The 17,804-nt window shown below is 34.8% G+C and overlaps 1 protein-coding gene and 1 non-coding gene across 2 annotated transcripts; both read right to left on the bottom strand.

Annotated features, from left to right (window-relative positions):
* Positions 1 to 800: 800 nt before the first annotated feature.
* On the bottom strand, positions 801 to 1,748 carry LOC131051433 (NAD(P)H-quinone oxidoreductase subunit 5, chloroplastic-like). Its single transcript, XM_059220553.1, has one exon. It carries the CDS (start codon positions 1,746 to 1,748, stop codon positions 801 to 803), a length of 948 nt encoding a protein of 315 aa, XP_059076536.1.
* A 3,265-nt stretch (positions 1,749 to 5,013) lies between these two features.
* Positions 5,014 to 5,086, bottom strand: TRNAF-GAA (transfer RNA phenylalanine (anticodon GAA)). Its single transcript has one exon. It is a non-coding gene; the product is annotated as a tRNA-Phe (tRNA).
* Between the last annotated feature and the right edge of the window lie 12,718 nt (positions 5,087 to 17,804).

Raw genomic sequence — 17,804 nt, forward strand, 5'->3', positions numbered from 1 at the left:
AATGGAACTTCCATAGAAGAGAAGCAAATGAAATTCTTTCATAAAAATGATTTAAAAGTATTAATTGAAAATGAGTTTTTCATTTTGTCCGGATCATAATTTAGTAACTTCAATGAATCTTTGAGCAACATTTTCTTTCATTTACCTTTCTATAAACCTGAGGAATAAGATTGAATATTCATCCATAATTTCCTTATTATCATTTATCTACGATTTATTTTTCATTCTTCTTTTCCTTTCGTTTTCGTTCTAACAAAAGAAAATTTGGATAAATTTTGGCAAAGTAAGTTTTCTTTTATTGGCAAGTTTAATTCCAATATCTTCATTGCGCATGGCAATACATCTCTCGTGTATATATACATCGTCTGCTAATACACGACCAATTAGTGTTTGTAGAACAAATTTATTTTTGATTGTTTCTCGATCTTGAATGAGATTTACAAAAAGACCTTAGATAGTACCACAATCTACTTTACGTACAACGAGGTGTTGTACTACTTCAACAAGTCTACGTGTGAGGTATCCAACATCTGCTGTTCGTATAGATGTATGCACAACTCCTTTACGAGCACCATAACATGAAATAATATATTCCGTTAAAGAAAGTCCTTCGCGGAAATTCCCTTGAATGGGTAGATCAACAATTTTTCCTCGAGGATCTAACATTATCCTCTCATACCTACTAATTGGTGAACTTGGGATGTACTTCCTCCAGCTCCTGAAAAGGACATCATATGTACTGGATTAAGAGGATCAGTCATCCTAAAATTCAGATTCATTTCTCATCTCAAATATTCTAATTAAGACATAGTAGAATAAGCCAAGCCTCTTTTAAGATCTTTTTGGGCGAGAGCCATAGTAGCTCCCAATAGAGCTATTATTCCCCCTATCCAAGAGATAAGATACATTATTAAAGGTAGAGCTTTAAAAAGAGGAAACAATCGAGCTACAAGAAAAATTCCTGCTGCTACCATAGTAGCGGCATGTATAAGAGCCGAAATAGGAGTAGGCCCTTCCATAGCATCAGGTAACCATACATGAAGTGGGAATTGTGCAGATTTGGCTACTGGACCTAAAAATAAGAGAAAAGAACACGAAGTAACAAAAAACAAACCAACCCCATCAATTGCAGTTAATTCATTTAATTTTTTAGACAAATATTGAAATTCGAAACTACCTGTTACCCAATAAAAACCTAGGATTCCTAATAAGAGTCCAAAATCCCCTGCACAGTTAGTTATAAATGCTTTTTGACAAGCATTAGCCGCACTGGGACGCATAAACCAAAAACCTATCAATAAATAGGAACACATTCCTACTAATTCCCAAAATATATATATTTGTAATAATTTAGGGCTAATAACTAGCCCCAGCATAGAAGCATTAATAAAATTAAGGTAAGCAAAAAACCTCACATATGTTTTATCATGAGACATATAATTATCACTATAGATCATAACCATGGTTCCAACTATTGTGACTAAAACTAACATAATGGAAGTAACTGGATCAATCAAATAGCCCAACTCTAATGAAAACTTATTATTGATAACCCAGGACCAGAAATATCGATAGATGGGACCGTCGGTAATCTGTTGCAAGAACAAATTGAAAGAAAGAAACATAGCTATGCTTAATAGAAAAATGCTAATAAGAGCCCATGTACGGCGAACACTCTTAGTTGCTCTTGGAAAAAATAAGGAGCCTAATCCGATTGGTACAGAAGCTGAAAGTGGAAGGAAAGGCATGATCCAAGCATATTTGTATATAAATTCCATAGGAAGATTAAATGATTATTCTAAATATTTTTATATTCCACATTCTTGGTTTCCAATCCACTAGATCCTGAAGAGAATAAAATAAAAAATGATAGATCATGAATAAAAAAGAACGATAGAATATGGGATGGAAGGGATGGAATCCTATCAATTTCATATTGATTGTGATCTTTTTTCATCTTTTTTCTGCAAATACTAGATTGTAACCGATCAATACTGATACTAATCAAATATTTGTAAGATGAGCAAGAAGGAACTCTTTTTCAGTCTAGGTACTGCACTATTAGTCATGTACACACACATTTTTATTTTATTAAATTTTCTTTTGTAGATGAATAGTAGTATTAAGAATGGAACTTAATATAAAATGAAACCAATTGGAATTCTTAAGATAAGAAATAATTGAATCTATTAAAATGACATAGTGGGTTTTCATTTACTCAAAATTCGTGAGTATATATGTATGTAAGAATTGATAATTATTATCAATTTGTATCATGGATCCCCTATTGCTAATCAATATTATATGGATAAAGCTAGATGGCTTGAATCATAAGTAAAACCAGAAGAACGAGCTTCTATTCCTCATTTCAACAAGGAATTCCCTTTACTAATCGGAAGTTAAGAGCCTTTTAGTAACCGATAAAGGAATTTTTCCCTGTAGTAAATTAGGGTTTGTACATCCACAATGAGTCCTAAATACTCGAAGAAAAATTTGTAAGAGAAATAGTGTACTAACCAGGTTAATTGTATTCCATGAGTCAGGAGGGCGATCAGACCGCCAAAATAAAAGATTTTTGTTCTTCCTCATGACGAATGAAGATCTATGTAAAGAAAATTATCAGATAGATATTTTCTATTATGTCCTAACTAGATCACACCATGTATCATTTAATAATCCAAGAGGTTATTCTTGGGTCCGAGCCGATGCTGGGAGACTCAACGACTGCTTAGTGGAGAGGTTTACCACTATTGATTGGAAACTTCCACAACCCGGCTCTTTCTGGATAGACCTAACAGCCTAGCATATTGAACAACCTTCGATAGAATAGAATGGAACTCTCCTATAGGATACATTTTGAGCTCCGAAGATTCAAGATTAAATGCCTATAGATAGATAGTAGGGGCCCACCAGCCGTCATACGATGGGGAGTACCTCAGACCCATTTGCCCCGCTTCTGATTGCGATCCTAGAGGAAATCAAATTCCACCGAGCTCAAACAAAATCACAGTGACTCAAGTAAACCAAATTCATTGTTATCTAGCTATTTGGCTCCAACTTTTGCTATTCTAGCAGTTGAACATTTAGTTATGATGAAAAATAATCTTTTGATATCCATGGATCTTTAATTGATCTAATTAGATAGATTGGTCTAATCCTTGAAAACATTCTACATTCTATTTCACTATCTTGGATGGAATGGAAAATAGGGTTTTTTTATCATTCCAAATGCAAATTACGAGAATGTGCACAATTCCTTTCCTAAACTAGGGTATTCATAGGAGAGGTTTGGAATCTATATAGAAATATAGCTTTTTTTTCAAAATATAGATGAGAGTTGAAAGATCCTTCAACTTTGTTGAATATAATGATAGAACGAATCACACTTTTACCACTAAACTATACCCGCCACAATTTCATTGTATCATACAGATTGATCTTTTGTCCAATAGGGAAAAAATAAATTTTTAGATTCTAATAAGAATTTAATGCAAGTTCCTATCATCATATTTCCCTATTCCTGAATAATTCAATAGGAGATGGTTCCTTTTAAATATACCCCTTACCTTATTGTAACCAACAAAAATTTTAGTTTCTAATTTTTTGAGTTTCCTAACTGTAAAACGTTCAATTCATCAGATGTGTAAACAAACTAATTCCATTAGTTTATTTGGGAATTCCAATCCAAATAAATTGATTGAATGCAATAATATTTTTTATTCTAAATCGATACTTGAAGGTTTTACAATTGTCTTGGAAGTTTCGTTCACAATGCGATCAGAACATTTCATAGAAGGAATTAATGGGTGGAATAGTCTTCGATCCATCCATTGCCTATTTCCTCTTATGGAGGATAAGTTACCACATTCCAATTATATATCAGATATACGAGTGCCCTACTCAATTCATCCAGAAATTTTGGTTCGAATTTTTCATTGCTGGATTTGAGATGCTCCTTCTTTGCATTTATTACGATCTATTCTCCATGAATGGAAAAATAGTTTTAGTCAAGAAAATTTGCAGAAAGCTCTGATTACACAGATAGAAAATACGAGGTTCTCTCTGTTCCTTTGGAATTCTTATGTGTATGAATGCGAATCATTTTTAATTCCTCTTATTAAATGATTTTTTAATTCACAATCATTGTTATATGGATCTTTTCCTGATTGAACTCATTTTGATAAAAAGATCAAAGATATTGTTCTATTTCCCCGTAAAATTTCAACAAAAAAGATCTGGTTGTTGAAGGATTCTTTCATCCATTATGTGAGATATGGAGAAAGATCCCTTATGGCTCTAAAGGGTACGCACATTCAAGTGAAAAAATGTAGATATCATCTGTTTCATTTTTGGCAATACTATTTTCATCTTTTGTTTCAACCGTATAGGATATGCAGTCTTCAGTTATCCAAGACTTCTTTTTCTTTTTTAGGTTATTTTCTGCATGTTAAAATGAAACCTCTCGTGGTTAGGGCCAAAATGCTAGATGATTTATTCATTACCGATCTCATTACCATTGAATTAAACCCAATAGCTCCGATTAGATCAATTCTTTTCTTTTTGGCTAAGGAAGATATTAACTCCCATTTATTTTTTATCTATGTTACGTCGAATTTTCTATGGATATAAGGTTTTGAATGTCCCAAATCCTTATTTTAAGGATTCAGGACCACACAAACTTTTTATTTTAATCTGTCTCTTTCTACCAATCATAGGTATTGGTCTTTACCCCAATCTAGTTCTATTTTTATATAATGCTAAGGTAGAAGCTATTTTCTCTCAATCTTTCTATTAAGAAATAATCATTTTTTAATTGCTCTCTAGTTTGATTCATTTCAAGTAGTTTTTATTCCCTTTGAAATAACTTGGACAAACTCCCTATTGATTCAATAACATAGAATCACTGCTGATTATTCTAAATCAATCAATATATATATATATATATATATATGTACCTATATTATTATTATAATGAGGTCTACTAATCCTTTTTCGTACTTATAAAAGTATACATGCCAGGAACCAGATTTGAACTGGTGACACAAGGATTTTCAGTCCTCTGCTCTACCAACTGAGCTATCCCGGTTGTTCTCCTATGCATCATACTAGCATAGTAACCAAACTCCTGTCAACTAAAAACAAAAAAGGTAAAAGACAGCATTTGAATGTAATTTTGTAATATTCAAACGAATGACGAGCCTCCAGTAATGATTAGGACCACCCCTACATTGAGTATTAAATTCTCTTTGGAAATAATGGAAGATCCATTAGAACCATTTTCAATGCAGATCCAAGATTTGGATCCTGCAGATCCAGACAATTGGACAATTACGATTCATGAGCGAATCAAGCAGATCAATGAAGAATATTTGTTGAATTGAGATATTCATAATAAATTGTGAGCTGACTTCGAAAATCGAATGAATCAACCTTCTCCTGACATAAAATCCAGATTGAAAAAAGGGTTAATTCGAATCAAAATTTTTGGTTCTATTTTCCAAAACAAGAGCATTCGATTCATTAGGAAGAAAATGCCTTACTTTATGAAAGTTTTTCATTTAAGGGCAAAATTAACACTTATCGATCTCAAAATAAGTATTTTGACTCTGATCGAGTCCAATTTAGAATTTTACATCCAATTGAGTAGAAATATTGAGGCAATTCAAAAAAGATTCACTCCAAATAGAAATATAAACCCTTCATAAATTGTTTTCCTCTTTTTGCTCCATCAAACACAAAATCACAGGCTTCTGATAAAAAACAAGTGGTGTAAGTTAAATTTATAATATGATTATCTTTACATTCTTTAAAAATGTAAGGTGCCATTTTAGGATTCCATTTTTTGGTCTCATGACCAAAATGAACTCCTACTTTTACCATCTCTTTCAAATTGATGTTCTAATTTTTTTTCGTCATTTTTGCTTTTCTTTTTAAACTATGTGTAATATCTACATTCCAATGGAATGGGTTAGATTGCTTGCCATAGCGTACTTGGTACAAGTATTCATTTCATTTTTTAAATGAAATCTAACAATTTCCTTTGCTCGTTTTGATTTTTGATTTTTGATTTTTACTAGTTTCTTTTTTATTTTTACTAGTTTCTTTTTGATAGGAAGTGTTATAATCTTGATAAGATTGTTCTTTTGTTTCTATAAATTCTTCCTTTCCTAGATTAAATGTACTCTTAATTAGTTCTATGTTAGCGTTGACATATTCTTTTTCTTCTTTAGTTAAAGAGTCATAAGTTAAAGGATATTCTTCTTCAATATCCTCCTCATCAATATCTTCAATATCTTCAATATCTTTAGTATCTCTTCCTTTTTTCTTAGGAAATTTATCTTTGGAATCTAGTGTTAATGTAGAAAACTGTTTCATTATCTCTAGTAAACAGAAATAAATTCCCTTATTATTTTCAGTATACGACAAAAAATTATTGTCACAATCTTTTTCATTGTTCTTGTGATGGAACAAGAGATTTATTTGTTGAAATAACTCAACACTATTTGTACTAGTGTAGATCATCCTGCATGATATGATCTATCATATTATAACATTTATAGCAATCTTGTTTTTTAACATATTCTATTAGAATATCATAACCAAACCGAGGAAATTCTTCTTCTTCCAGTAAACCACAATAACGATTTCTAAACCACTATTTAAATTGTTTCAAGACCAAATATCTTTCCATCAAAGAGATCGCCATATGTGTTCGCAGCCATAAAAAGTAATCTGTCTCTGGGTCAGTTCCTGGATAAAAAGGAAATATTGTTTTTATTTTCCTTGTTTTTCTTTTGTCTTCTAGAAAATAAAGTTCTTTTTTCACTAAGCTTGTTGCCACTACTTTCAAGAACTTATCTTGTGATAGTAATTGTTCTTTTACATCGGCTAATTGTGTATTTAATTTCAATAGTGATTCTAAAATGAGGAATTTTTGAAGTCTAAACACCATTCTATCAAATTTTATAGAAATGATTTCAAAATTGTCATCCCTCCTATCTTCCAAATTTTCAGCAAGGAAGCTAGAAATTTGCTTATTTTCAAATGCTTTATTTAAAAGCACAAACCTATATAATTCATTTTTTATTTTTTGACGTATTTCAAATAGTACAAATTGAGCTGTTTTCAACCCTGTATCAATAATATCTTGTAGTATCTTAATAGTTTCTTTTGAATCTAAATTCAAATATTTTATGAATTTTGATCCTAGTGCAACCTTAAGGATATCTTCCAGTCTTCAAACAATGTCGACAAAGACGTGTAGGTGCACTATTACGTGATAGAGATTGTAATTTTCTATAAATATCCAATTTATCATCCAGAGATGAGACTTCGCTCATCTCTTTTTTCAAAGATTGGCAAAGCAAATTATATTTCCTTTCCAATCTTTGTTTCTTTTTCTCTCTTTGAATGAGACTTTTTCTTGCCATAATGATTCAGCTAGTTTATATAAATAATATAGATCAAATTTGAGATGGAGAAGTATGACGTGGATTACTCTTTCTTTTTATGCATAGAGATTAGATAGAAAATCTAAATATTAGAATAAAATGAAAAAGAATTAACTGAATTTTCTTGATGTAGAGGCGATTAAGAAAGTTGCATAGGTGAATATATAGCCTACAAAAAAGTGAGCTAATCCAACTAATCGTGCTTGAACAATGGAAAGAGCTACTAGCTTATCCCTCCATCGAACTAAATTAGCCAAAGGTGTGCATTCATGAGCCCATGCAAGAGTTTCAATTAGTTCTTGCCAATATCCACGCCAAGAAATAAGAAACATAAATCCAATAGCCCAAACAAGATGACCAAATAATAACATCCACGCCCATACAGATAAACTATTCATACTAAAAGGATTGTATCCATTAATTAGTTGTGCAGAATTTAACCAAAGATAATCTCTTAACCATCCCATTAAATAAGTGGAAGACTCATTAAATTGACCTACATTTCCCTACCATAAGGTAATATGCTTCCAATGCTAATAGAAAGTAACCCATCCAATGGTATTCAACATCCAGAAAACTGGTAAATAAAAAGCATCCTAGGCCGAAATATCGCAAGTACCACCCCGTCCCAGACCATCGCAAGGAAAACTATAACCAAAATCTTTCTTATCAGGCATTAGCTTAGAACCGCGTGCATCTAAAGCACCTTTTACTAAAATCAATGTAGTTGTATGCAAACCTAGAGCAATAGCATGATGAACCAAAAAGTCTCCGGGACCAATTGTTAAGAACAGTGAATTTTTATTATCGTTAATAGCACTCAACCGACTGAGTAACCATAAGCTTTTGCCAGCATTGAATGCTAGATCATTTGCTGAAGATAAGAGTACATCAAAACCATATAAGGTCTTACCATGAGCAGATTGTATCCATTGAGCAAATATCGGTTCAATCAAGATTTTCTTTTTTGGAGTACCAAAAGCGAGCATAACATCATTATGAACATAAAGTCCCAAGGTATGAAAACCTAGGAATAAACTAACCCAACTCAAATGAAAGATTATGGCTTCCTTATTCTCCAACATTCTCACCAATACATTATCCTTATTCTATTCTGGATTATCATAAGATTAAGTGTCTACAAACAGATAATGGTGGAGAATTTTGTTCACACGAATTTGATGGTTTTTGTGTTGATAATGGGTTTAGAAGGATTAAGGTTGTTCCTTTCACTCCTCAAGAAAATGGTATAGCCGAGAGGATGAATAGGACAATCCTTGAAAAGGCATGATGTATGTTATCAAATGTAGGTCTAGGTAAGGATTTTTGGGCAGAAGCTTGCAACACAACAGTATACCTGATCAACCGAAGTCCCTCATCTAAATTAGACTATGGTATTCAGGAAGAGGAATGGTAAGGGAAGAGGATTTCATACTCACATCTTCATGTGTTTGGATGTGAAGCCTTCTCGCATATACCCAAGGAGAAAATAACTAAATTTGATCCCAAGTCACAGAAGTGTATTTTCGTTGGGTATGAAGAAGAACAATTTGGTTTCAGATTGTGAGATCCGGTTCACAGGAAAATTATTCGCAGTAGGGATGTTATCTTTAATGAGACTTCTTTCCCTACACTGCAAATTCTAAATAAATAAAAAACAAAGTATGTTCCTCTATCAGTTTTTGGAAATTATCCCTCACCAATTCAGAACAATGGTGGTCTACATCAGTCTTCCTATCAAGTGGGAGCTCCAATGGTTATTAATCTACCATTTGATTCCAGCTTTTAGTCCCTGGGTAGACTCAAAATGGTGAAGACATTGACAACCCTTCTATTTCATCTTCTTGGCTCATAACAGAGCCACCAATGTTTGGAACAGATAAATCCCAGCCTCAAACTACATCCTCACTAGTCGGGATCACGTGGGGGAATTACTGATGGGCTAGACTCCTATCCCGCAGCCTACATCATAGTCAACACTACTTGGAATTAAGCAGTTTGGGTGGCATGATGGACAATCCTCACGATTTTCACCACAGCAAGATGGGAAGTCTTCACGCGATGTTGGGCTCTCACCACAACACGTTGGGCAAACCACGTGTTTTCCCCGAACCTCCACCTCCGCAGACCATGGATGATGCCTCTGTGTCAGAACATTTCCACAATTTTCCTCCTCGCCGTGATGACAATAATCCACGTGTTTTTCGTGGACTTCATCCTCCCTTCTCTATGCATAATACTGAGCATGCTTGACCTGTAGTTTCCATACCAGAATTTGGAATTCATCTTGGGTGTCAAACTTTGCATACAGAAAACATTGATTTGCATAGACAGAGACCAAATGATTTGAATAATCTCAGTAGGGATGATCTCACTACTCAAACAAAGAGTCAATTAAGAAAGTCTACCAGGCAAAGGAGACCTTTGGCTAAGTTCTCTAATTATGAATTATTATTCTGTGAAGAAGCAAAGGCCACTTTGTTAATCTATGATCAAATAGAGCCTGTGATTTATAAAGAAGCTTGTAAAATTGCAGATTGTGATAAATGGCATGCTACACTATGAGAAGAAATGGATGCATTATTGTGAAATCAGACATGGGACTTGGTGCAACTTCTGCCTGACACAAAGGCATTACATAATTAGTGAGTCTATAAATTGAAAGATGAAGCTGGTGGTCGAAAACGGTTTCAAGCAAGACTAGTTGTCAAGGAGTACGCTTAACAGGAAGACATCAATTTTAAAGAAATTTTTTTGCCCATAGTCAAAATGACTACCATCCGAGCAGTATTGGGATTGGTTGCAACCTGGGATCTTGAGCTTGAACAATTGGATGTGAAGACAACTTTTCTCCATGGCGACCTTAATAAGGAATTTTTTATGCATCAGCTTGAAGGTTTTATCAAAAAGGGTTAGGAACATCTCTACTGCAGATTGAAACTGAGTTTGTATGGGCTTATGAAATCCGCAAGATAGTATCTCAAATTTGATAAGTTTATGATTGATCACAAGTTTACTCGTTGTGAGTCTGATCCTTGTATCTATTTTAAAAGGCTTCCCAATGGCGAATTTGTTATACTTCTCCTTTATGTGGTTGATATGCTAGTAGTCGACACAAGCATGAAAATTGTTTGTGAGCTTAAATCTCACTTAGCTAATGAGTTTGCCATGAAATATTTAGGAGTAGCGAAGAAAATCCTTGGGATGACCATTTTTTAGGATACGAAATAGAGAGAACTCAAACTATCTCAACAAGACTACATTAAAAAGTATTGGACAAATTTGGTATTGCAGATGTTAAGTCTGTATGCGTCCCCTTAGCCTCTCATTTTCAGTTGTCTTCTCAATTGTGTCCAAAAACACCAGAAGATAAGGATTTTATGGACAAAATTCCATACAAATCTACAGTTGGGAGTCTTATGTACGCTATGGTGTCTACTCGTCTGAATATTGCTCATGTTGTGGGAGTGGTGAGCAGATTTATGGCTAATTCGGGCAAACCACATTGGGAGGCAGTCAAGTATATTTGGTGGTATCTCAAGGGTACTTCAGACTTTTGTTTATATTTTGGGAAGGGCAAGACACATTTGCATGGGTTTACTGATTCTGATTTTGCCGGAGATTTAGACAAACGAAAGTCTACTTCAGGTTATGATTTCACATTTGTTAAGGCAGCGATTAGTTGGGCTTGAAAATTACAAATTATAATTTCTCAATCAACTACTAAGGCTGAATATATAGCTCTTTTTGAGGGAGCAAATGAGATGGTATGGCTACAACTCTTGTTCAGTGAGTTGGGTTTAAAGAAATCATATTTTTCCTTGTTTTGTGATAATAGCAGTGCCATCTTTATGACTAAGCATCAGACATCTCAACCTTAGTCAAAACATGTCGATGTTCATAGTCATTATGTTCATTACATGGTCGAAGAGGGCAAGTTTCATGTAGATAAAATTCACACTTAAGAGAACCCAGCTGATGTGCTCACCAAAGTTGCTAAATGGGAGAATTTTGATTTCTACCAAGCTTCTCTCGGCCTTTCCAATATATGATAGCAGGACTGAGTGGGGGAATCTACTTGTGCAACAGTTTATTGGCCTTCAAGTGGGAGATTGTTGGAAATGAAGTCCAACAAACTCCTTCCTCTTTGCCCCCAAAACCTTTGGCTCTTCATCTTTTGTTGTAAAGCTCTTTAAGAGTTATTGGAATATCATTATTGTTGAGTATTCTAAAGTTTCTTGTAGCTATGTATGTAAGAACTAAAATTGGTCATCAATATAATTGATTCCCCTTCTTTAAGTGTGGACATAGGCAACTGCCGAACCACGATAAATTGTGTGTTTCTTTTTGTCCCTGTCTGAGAATTCATTGTTTAATTTTTGCTCTTCTATTTCTCATATAAATCCTAACAATAATGAAGATGAAAAATTTTCTCACATGATCTAGATAGATTTTCTTCTAAGGAATATATATTCAGTATTTAAATTGTATGTCTAATTTTGAGTATTGATAAAGCTTCCCCTCCATGATATGTTAAATTGATATATGGTGAATATATAGATTATAGCACTAAACAAGTGTAGGATATGTGAAATAATAACAATAATTTTTTAATTCGGTAAATAAAAGGATCGTTTTTCTTTCATTTTTTTTAAATTAGAAAATAAGGTATTAATAACTATTAAAAAATAGAAAAAATTTAGAGATAATTAATCATAGAAATGTATATATGTTATTTTTTTGTTTTTAGGAGAACAATTTATTCTCAATATCAATCAAGAGTTTAAATATGTTGTCCTCTACTCAAGTTCAAGAAACCTATGTTTTCTAAAAGATTGTTATTTAAATAGAATTAATAATAAGTATATCTATCTCTTACAAAAGATGCATACCTTACATAGAATAGTTAGTTAATTAAGACAATTACTAACAATTAACTTTAAAATATAATTTGAGATTATAATTAATAAATCTTGAATTAAGTAGATTTAAATAAAATATTAAGTTGCATTTTGAAGATATTTTGTTGATGGCACCAAAATATTGTTTGAATAACTAATCTCCTGGAATGATAGGATTTTAGATTTTGATTAGACAAGTATTTCAAAATTCACAAATTAATTATGTATCACCTTGTTTCAAATTTCCATTCATAGAAGCAATCATTGTGGATATGGAAGTTATCTAACATATAAATTTGAAATTGACTAAAAAGATATGATCATCACAAAGATGATAACATGCAACATGATAATAAGTGTCTCTGTGTGTGTGTGTGTCTAAGTGAAGGTTTGTGGCCCGACCACGCTTCCATTGGCGTCTTATCAACAAGAGCTGATGTAGGAGACCTGTTTATCAGGTAGCAGGCAGTGGCTACAACTTCAGCCCAGAATTTTTGTTCTAGTCCAGCTCCACTCAGCATACTCCTAGCCTTCTCCATCAAGGTACTTCAGAGTACTCGATATGTTTTCATGGAACAGGAAATGAGCATTCCTTAGATATTCGAGGCTATGTGGATTCAGACTAGGCCGGTGATGTTGATAGAAGAAGATCCACCAGTGCATATGTGTTTACATTATTCGGTGGTGCAATCAGTTGGATGAGAAAGCGATAGGTTGTGGTTGCTTTGTCCACTACTGAGGTAGAGTATATGGTAGCTACTCATGCCTGTAAGGAAGCCATCTGGCTAAAGAGATTGTGTTTAGATATAGAGTTCAAACAGAGTGCAGTGACAATTTACAGTGACAGTCAGAGTGCAATCTGCCTAGCGAAGAACCGTACTTTTCATGCCAGGACCAAGCAAATTGATGTACAATATCATTTTGTGAGAGATATGATTGAGGATGGCAAGGTGAAGCTGGAAAAGGTAGAAATTTTGGTGAATGTTGCTGATGCATTAACTAAGCCCATGAGCACCGAGAAATTTAGATGGTGTTCAGAGTCTATGGGCCTCTCGGCCCCTAGCAATTAAGTCCATGATATTTTGGATCCCTTGACTCTTGCAAGGTGTTCGACAAGTGGGAGAATGTTGAGAAACATGTGTCTCAACCTTGCAGTCTTTTTCTGGAAAATTCCAGAATTTGTTTGAGGTAGTTTTCCACATGTTTATGCATTGGAAAATGGTTAGTGAGTTGTTAAAAAATGAGTTTTGTCCATAGTAGAATATAGGTGGGCCATTTTTAGAGCCTTAATGACTCATTTTGTGACTTTTAAGAGGGTCTAAGCTAGGGGACAAAATTATGGACGGGATTACTATTTTAACCTGGTTGTTTTTCCATTTTGGAAATGTAAATATCAAAAATGGGCACCATGTGGCATGGTGGTTAAGCCCATGGTTTTGTAAAACCACAAGTGGTTTCCAGGTTGTAAAATCACTATAAAAGGAGGGCTTGGGGAGGAGTTTGATCATGGAGTTTTGGTTTGCAAGGCTGGGTGCTAGAAGGATGCTAATGAAGTCTCTCTGAGCTTGAGTTGAGGTGATGCTCTTGTAAGAACTTGCATTGCAAGTGTATTGTAATCTCTTGTTGATTTGTTAATATACTATGCAGGTTTTAGAGTGTGGGGTTTTTCACTCGTATGGGTTTTCCCCACGATAATCACTGTGTTATGTGTTTCTTGTTTTATTTCTACTCTATTTGCTTCTTGTGATCTCTGTGATAGTTATGTTGAAATTTGCAAAATCATCCTCTCAAGATTAGTGTAGGAAGCATTTCCGCACACCTTTGCTTCCTTTCAAGTGGTATCAGAGTCTGGCCAGTTTTGGTTCTATTTGTTGGGTACAGGGTTTTTTAAGCTAATCAAGGTTTGAGTGGAAGCTTGTGCAGAGTTTTTCATTTCTGTGTTGCAGGATTGAAAAGATAGCAAGCATTTCAGGGAGGATTGATGTAGAGAAGTTTTCTGGCACAAACTTTGAGATGTGGAAGCTGAAGATGGAAGATCTATTGATTGATCGAGATCTATGGGATGCACTCGATGAGAATAAGTCAAGGCCCGCAGATCCAACTTTAGCTGCACAATATGATGTAATGGATAGAAAAGATAAAGGTCTCATAAGATTGTGCCTTGCAGACTCAATTCTGATTAATGTCCATGAAGAATCTACTGCGAAGAAGCTTTGGAAGAAGCTAAGTGAGATCTACCAAGCAAAATCACTTGTGAATAAAATTTTCTTGAGGAAGAAGTTGCATTCCTTGAGAATGGAAGAAGGTGGATGAATTTCTAAGTATCTGGAAAGTTTTAATATGTTGGTAACTCAGTTGACCTCAGTTGGGGTACCAATGGATGAAGAAGAAAGGTGCCAAATCCTACTATGTTCATTGCCAGACTCATGGGACAGCCTTGTGATGGCCATAGGGAGCACTACAGTTGTCTTGAAGATGGAGGATGTTGTTGGTTCTCTACTTTCTGAGGAGATGAGAAGGAAGGTTTCTCTGAATGCCAAAGAGGCTCTGAGTGTTTGAGGAAGACCAAAAGAAAGAGGCAAGAATGAAAAGCAGAATGGCCGTTCTAAGTCCAAGAATAAGGGGAGATCAAAATCTCCTGGTAAGTCCAAGGTAATTTGCTAGAATTGTGGAAAGCCCAGACATTTCCGAAAGGACTGTAAAGAAGAAAAGAAGAAAAAGAAGAAGAAGCAAGATTTTGATTCTGAGTCCGAGAAGGAAGATGGAGATGCTTTTATTGCAGCCTTGGCCACTCGTCCAGGTGACAATGCATGGTTAATAGACTCAGGTGCATCTTTCCACATGACTCCTAATAGAAACTAGTTTAGTCAGTATGAAAATTTTGATGGTGGTAAGGTGTATTTGGGTGATAACTTAGTACTTGATATTGTTGGTCGTGGAAGTATTTGTGTGAAATTTTCTGATGGTAGAATTAGAAGATTTGATGGTGTCTTGCATATCCTGGGACTAGTAAGGAATTTGTTATCTATTAGCAAACTAATAGATGCGGGTGTGCATGTACAGTTTTCTGAAGCAGGTGTGAAAATGGTAAGAGGTGCTATGGTGATAGCAAGAGGAAGCAGATTGGGTACACTGTACCAGCTTGATGCATGCACAGTTGAGTGCAATAGTACTTCTAATAAGATTGTGAAAAAGACTACTCAGTTGGAAAAGGAGAGGGTTTCTCTTTCAACAAATGGTCATGGTTTTTGGGTACCTAAGGGTGCTTTGTCTACCGAATCAAAGTTACCTATAGAGAAGACCATGTTATGGCACCAAAGACTTGACCACATAGGTGAGAAGGGTCTACGGACCTTGAAAAATAAGAACCTTGTTGATGGGTTGAATGATTGCAATCTTGAATTTAATTTTTGTGAGCATTGTATCTATGGTAAACAAAACTGCATTCAATTTTACTCGAGTTCTCATAAGTCTTCATGTATCCTGGATCTAATCCATTTGGATGTATTTGGTCCAATTGATGTTCCTTCTATTGGTAGATCAGTTTATTATGTTTCTTTCATTGATGATTTCAGTAGAAGAACATGGGTTTATTTTCTTAGGAGTAAAACTAAAGTTTTCAGTTGTTTCAAAGAATTTAAAGCAATGGTTCAGTTGCAGACTAGAAAGAAAATAAAATGTTTGAGAACTGATAATGGTGGTGAATTTTGCTCCAATGATTTTGACACATTTTGTAAAGATTGTGGTATTAAAAGAGAGAAGACAACTCCATATTCTCCACAACAGAATGGAGTTGCAGAAAGAATGAACAGGACCTTGATGGAGAAGGCTAGGAGTATGCTAAGTGGAGTTGGACTAGAACAAAGGTTCTGGGCTGAAGTTGTAGCCACTGCCTGCTACCTGATAAACAAGTCTCCTACATCAGCTCTTGTTGATAAGACGCCAATGGAAGCATGGTCGGGCTACAAGCCTTCACTTAGACATCTGAGAGTGTTCGGTTGCGAAGCATATGCTCATGTGCCAAAGGAGAAGCAGACAAAATTGGACAACAAAGTTGTTAAATGTATTTTCATCGGATATAGTTATGGTGTAAAAGGATACAAGCTTTGGAATCCTATTGCACAAAAGGTATTTTATTCCAGAAGTGTTATTTTTAGAAAAACTAAGTCATCTTCTATTACAGTGCAGCTAGAACAAAAGGAAGAAAAGAAATATGTGATTCAACTGCCTGCTACACCTGAAAAAGTTGAATCGAGGCCCTTAGAAAGATAGGAAGTTGATGAAAGCTCTACGAGTTCTGAATCATCAGAGGAAGAAGAGGTACCTGAAGCTGAACTTGAACTAGATCTTGCTTGAAGGTCTACTAGACAAAGGAAACCACCTGAAAGGTATGGGTATTCTCTTGATGATTGGAGATGCATATTTGCATTGAATGCTAACATTGATGAACCGAGATCTGTAGAAGAGGCTCTTGGTATGAATGATTCAGAGTCCTGGAAAATAGCCATGGATGAAGAAATGGCAGCTCTTAAGAGGAATGAAACATGGGACCTTGTACCATTGCCTGAAGGATGAAAGCTTGTTGGTTGTAAATGGGTGTTCAAGAAGAAGATGGGTTCAGATGGAAGCATTGAGAAGTATAAAGCACGTTTGGTTGCAAAAGGTTACTCTCAGGTTGAGGGAGTAGATTATGGTGAGATTTTTTCTCCAGTAGCCAAAATGACATCCATTATATTTTTACTTTCTATTGCAGCAGCCTATGATCTAGAGATCGAGCAAATGGATGTGAAAACAGCTTTCGTTCATGGAGATTTGGAGGAAGAAATTTACATGACACAACCAGAGCACTATGCGATGAAAGGTAAAAGTCATTTGGTCTGTAAGTTGAAGAAATCCTTGTATGGTTTAAAACAGAGTCCTAGGATGTGGTACCAGAAGTTAGATACATATGTGTTGAGTTTGGGATTTGTGCGATCTAAATCTGATCACTATATATATTTTAAATCTGATGGTGATCGTTTCTTGGTCATTGCCTTGTATGTCGATGACATGTTGTTTATTGGCAAAGGAAAAGGTTTGATTGTAGAGTTAAAATCTCAGCTCTCGATAAAGTTTGAAATGAAAGATCTTGGGTGCAGCTAGGCACATTCTGGGAATGGAGTTTGTAAGAGATAGACAAAATAGAAAGCTTTGGCTAGGCTAGAGCAAGTATGTTGGTACTATTTTGAAAAGATTCAATATGCAGGATTCAAGACCATTGAGTGTTCCTATTACAATGGGAACAAAGCTTTCTAGTTCACAGTGTCCTACATCCCCATTGGAGATGGAAGAGATGAGTCGAGTACCATATTAGAGTGCTGTTGGAAGTTTGATGTATGCTATGGTCTGTACAAGACATGACATTGCCCAAGCAGTGGGAGTTCTTTCTCATTATATGTCTAATCCAGGAAGA

This window comes from Cryptomeria japonica, chromosome 5 (assembly GCF_030272615.1).
Source record: "Cryptomeria japonica chromosome 5, Sugi_1.0, whole genome shotgun sequence".
NCBI lineage: Eukaryota > Viridiplantae > Streptophyta > Pinopsida > Cupressales > Cupressaceae > Cryptomeria > Cryptomeria japonica.

Excerpts from the sequence above, each read along its gene's own strand:
- LOC131051433 (XM_059220553.1), bottom strand. The coding sequence starts at position 1,748 with ATGCCTTTCCTTCCACTTTCAGCTTCTGTACCAATCGGATTAGGCTCC.